This window comes from Argentina silus (genome assembly GCF_951799395.1).
Source record: "Argentina silus genome assembly, chromosome: 16".
Lineage (NCBI taxonomy): Eukaryota > Metazoa > Chordata > Actinopteri > Argentiniformes > Argentinidae > Argentina > Argentina silus.
Genome location: NC_139670.1, coordinates 14,748,864 through 14,752,838, shown reverse-complemented (window position 1 = coordinate 14,752,838; position 3,975 = coordinate 14,748,864). Strand labels below are relative to the sequence as shown.

Sequence of the window (3,975 nt, the reverse complement as noted above, 5' to 3'; positions counted from 1 at the left end):
CCGGGCACCAACCTTTCAAGAGGAGGGGCACAGAGCTGACCATTTGAAACACATGTTCACCGGTATAACTATTTTATGTCATAATATTGTCTAATCGTTCTGTGCTTCTGATTCTATATTTTGATTTTGTCTTTTAATCCCTTGGTGCTCAAACAAAAAAGCCCGATCAATGCATTCAAATCGGAGAGTGGAGTGGGTTGCGCTAAGGACGTTGAAGGGTAACCTCTCATATGCAGCCTATATTTAGATAGCTTAGTCCGTAGATATGTCCTATAAATAAGGTGGCTACAGTGGGAATTAAAAGCAGCGCTCATTATCTGTAGATAGGTTTTAAGCTATAGTTGTAAGATATTGGCATGTGCGTTGGCATTTCATCTGTGTTTGGTTTTACGCAGGCTTGTAGCACTAACATATTCTTGTTCGGCCTATAGCCGACTGTTCATGTTTTAATGGGCCTATTGGACAGGACGTGTTGGTTTGTTTTGATCAGATTGTGAAACATTTTGAATTTGCAATGCACACATTTTGCGTGACTGTCCCTTTTTAATTATTTAATCCGTAGTTCTACTTCTCAGTTTGCTGATGCGGCGATTTGTTCACGTAAGCCTCCTATACTGTAATGTTTTGGATTTAGGATGCATAGCCACTAGTGTATAAGGGGAAACCTAATAATTAGGCTTTGCTTTGCTGAAGCTTTGCTTTCATGTCAACCTAAAACAGATGCTATCTGACTCCTGTATGTACAATTTCACATTTTTAAGGATTCTTTATGGATGTATCATTTATCATATATATTTAAGTTATTAGTTTACTATTTAGTTATTTCAGTAACATGATTGATTTTAGAAACACGTTGCTTCAGACTGCATAGGGGACATTGAACCATGCATTGGACTCATTTCTATGACTCTTGGTTGGTCCTCTTATGGTCAAGATAGGCAGTGATGTAACATCCTTAAGTCCAGCCCTCTCTCCTCACCCCAGTTACAGCAAGTCTGCAACAGTGGATGCCTTATGCCTCAAGCGTAGCTCTTATGTCCAAATGGCAATGTTCCAAGTCTGGGATGTGGGCCACATGTTCATGTAGTAAATTAATGTAGATATGTGGAGCATTGGAACATTGCTAATTAGTGGTTTGTTCATTGATAAAGTTCATAAGATGTTATTGATAAAGTTCATAAGATGTTATTGATATAGTTGTGAAGATATTTGTGTATCTACGCTATTATTATTCAAGAGACATGCTGTCTTTTAGTATTTTCAAACATAAGTTATTATTATGTCATACACATGTATCTTCGTTGATTTGCTTTAGTCGAGTGTACATACATTCTATTTTATTACTGTATGTTCCCATTTTCTTATCACAGCTCCAGTCTTATCTTTCCTCCTCATGTTCAAGTCCCAAAGCTCAGTCCCCAAGGACTTAGTTTGCTCTGGCTGTCATTTCCCGTTTCTGCTGCCTTAGTTGGTTTGAGTGATGACACTTATACAATACAAGCTGGAAAACTATGTTCTGCGCTTACTATGAAGTTCTACAGAATGTAGTCTTGTAGTCTAAAAATCACAGTTTTAGTGGAAAATATGTTTAATTTAGCCTTGAAGACTGCCTCCTGAAGTGAAAAGTCACATGCTGTCAACTAAGTTTCTCAAATAGATGACTTGCTTTAGCAAGGAATGGAGTGAGTTGACAGGTTTCTCTGGCTGGAACTAATCCCACCTTTCTGATCTCGCACAAGTTTTCGCCAAATGTGAAAGTGAAACTAGCACTGGTGTGGGCCTTTTAATCAATGTTTAGGATTCATGATACATGTCAGCCAATTCCATTACTCTGTGGTTCCCAAAACCTACAGTGGCTTCAGAAAGTATTCAGACCCCTTCACTTTTTCTACATTTTGTTGTGTTATAGACTCAATTTAAAATGGATTAAATAAAACATTTTGCCATCAGTCCATCTGAGTCCAAGGATAATAGCTCATGTGATTTCAGAATGAATATGTTTTGTTTTATAGTCTCATGGGAATCAGTTACACACTGTGGATTAGGATGTCACTACCAACTCAGCAAATGTCATCATTTTCTCTTGATCCTGACAAACTCTGCAGTTCCTGCTGGTGACAAACATACCCATAACATGATGCAGCTGCCACTATTCTTCACACAAGGGATGGTGCGGAAACTGCATTGCACATGTTGGATTTGCACTAGACTTAATGCTTTGTAGTAAAACCAAACAAACACATTTCCAGACACTTTCTTAGCTGTATCACTTGATATAATTTTTGCAAACCCAATTGTGGATGTGAGCTATTTTTTAGGATTCTTTTTGGCCACTTGGTTATAGACCAATTTTGTAGAGTGACTAAGATGATTATTGTCTCATTGACTGTGCTTATTCCTCTCCGCCATTCAACTTTGTAGATTTTTGTAAGTCTCCCCAGGCCTCAGGGTAGCATTCCTGAGCAATTTGTAATGACAACCTGCTCCACACAGTGTGTAATTGATTTCTGTGCAAATCAGAGAGCCTATAAAAACAAAGATATTCATTCCAAAACCACATGAACTATTATCCTTGCATTAAGATGGACTCAATTGGAATTCAACTTTTTGAGTGACTTGTTGACGACATTTTTGCATTTGAACTAATTTTAAGAGTGTCATAGTAAAGGGTCTGAATACTTATTTAAATGAGGTATTTCTGTATTTAAAATTTAATACAATTGCAGAAATTTCTAAAAACGTGTTTTAATTTTTCTCATCCTCTCTTCCTCAGGTGAGGCCGAGCCACCGGCCCATTTCACCACCCGCCAAACATGGCTGCCCCTTCCATCCCCAACCCAGGCCCCGCCCCGCCCAAGAGCTTCCTGGTCCTCTTTGACTTCGATGAGACCATCGTCAATGAGAACAGCGATGACGCAGTTGTCCGGGCTGCCCCGGGCCAGCAGCTCCCTGATTGGCTGAGAGAGTCCTACAGGGAGGGGCACTACAATGAGCACATGCAGCGTGTCCTGGCCTACATTGCCGAACAGGGCGTGTCCAAAGACACCATCCGTTCCTTCATCGAAAAGATCCCTCCTACGCCCGGCCTTCTCACCCTCTTCCAGTATCTCCTCGTCAATAAGCAGGACTTTGAGTCAGTGGTGGTCTCCGATGCTAATATGTACTTTATCGAGGCTTGGCTGGAGAGGGCCGGGGCACGCCACCTCTTCCAGAGAATCTTCACCAACCCGGCCAGCTTTGACCCCCAGGGCCGCCTGGTCTTGCTGCCCTTCCACTCCCACGAGTGCAAGCGCTGCCCGGAGAACATGTGCAAGCAGGTGATCCTACGGGAGTACCTGGCGCGCAGGCAGCAGGAGCGCGGCTGCCCCTTCCAGAGAGTGTTCTACGTGGGGGATGGGGCCAATGACATCTGCCCCTCCCTGGCTCTGGGGCCACGGGACACAGCCTTCCCCCGGAGGGACTTCCCCATGCACCGGTTGCTGGCAGAGATGCAGGAGGCCCAGCCGGCGACCTTCAAGGCAAACATGGTGCCCTGGGCTAGTGGGGAGGACGTGGTTGACTGCCTGAAGAGGCTGGTGGAGGAGAGATGAGAGAGAGAGAGAGCGAGAGAGAGAATGAGTGAGGGAAACCAGCAGTGGCCACCAACCCTGGTCCTGGAGAGCCTCAGTGCAAGCTTTTGTCCCAGACCAGCATTAACACACCTTCAGCTAGTAAAGGTCTTCACTCTTGACAATCTGTTGATTTGTGGATTCATGTTTTTTTTGTGATTGCCTGGAATATAAGATTGTATCTTACCAGGACTAGTGACCACTGGGATACCCATCTGTAGTGATAAGATGTTTTAGTGCTGGCTTGAGCCTGTTCAACCAGTAGCTTTCCAAGACCAGGGTTAATGTGCACTGGGATTATTACAGTGAGTGTTCCTCACTCAGTCCTTGGGGGCTGCATTGTTCACAGGGTTTTGTCCCCAGCTTT

The 3,975-nt window shown here is 43.3% G+C and overlaps 1 protein-coding gene across 1 annotated transcript; it reads left to right on the top strand.

The window, feature by feature from the left end:
* Window positions 1-3,590, top strand: LOC310816843 (putative phosphatase phospho1; the record flags this gene model as incomplete). The annotated part of the gene is made up of 2 exons (XM_083687157.1): window positions 1-62; window positions 2,774-3,590. Exon 2 carries the CDS (start codon window positions 2,814-2,816, stop codon window positions 3,588-3,590), a length of 777 nt encoding a protein of 258 aa, XP_083543283.1. The 5' UTR covers window positions 1-62; window positions 2,774-2,813.
* Window positions 3,591-3,975: the final 385 nt, after the last annotated feature.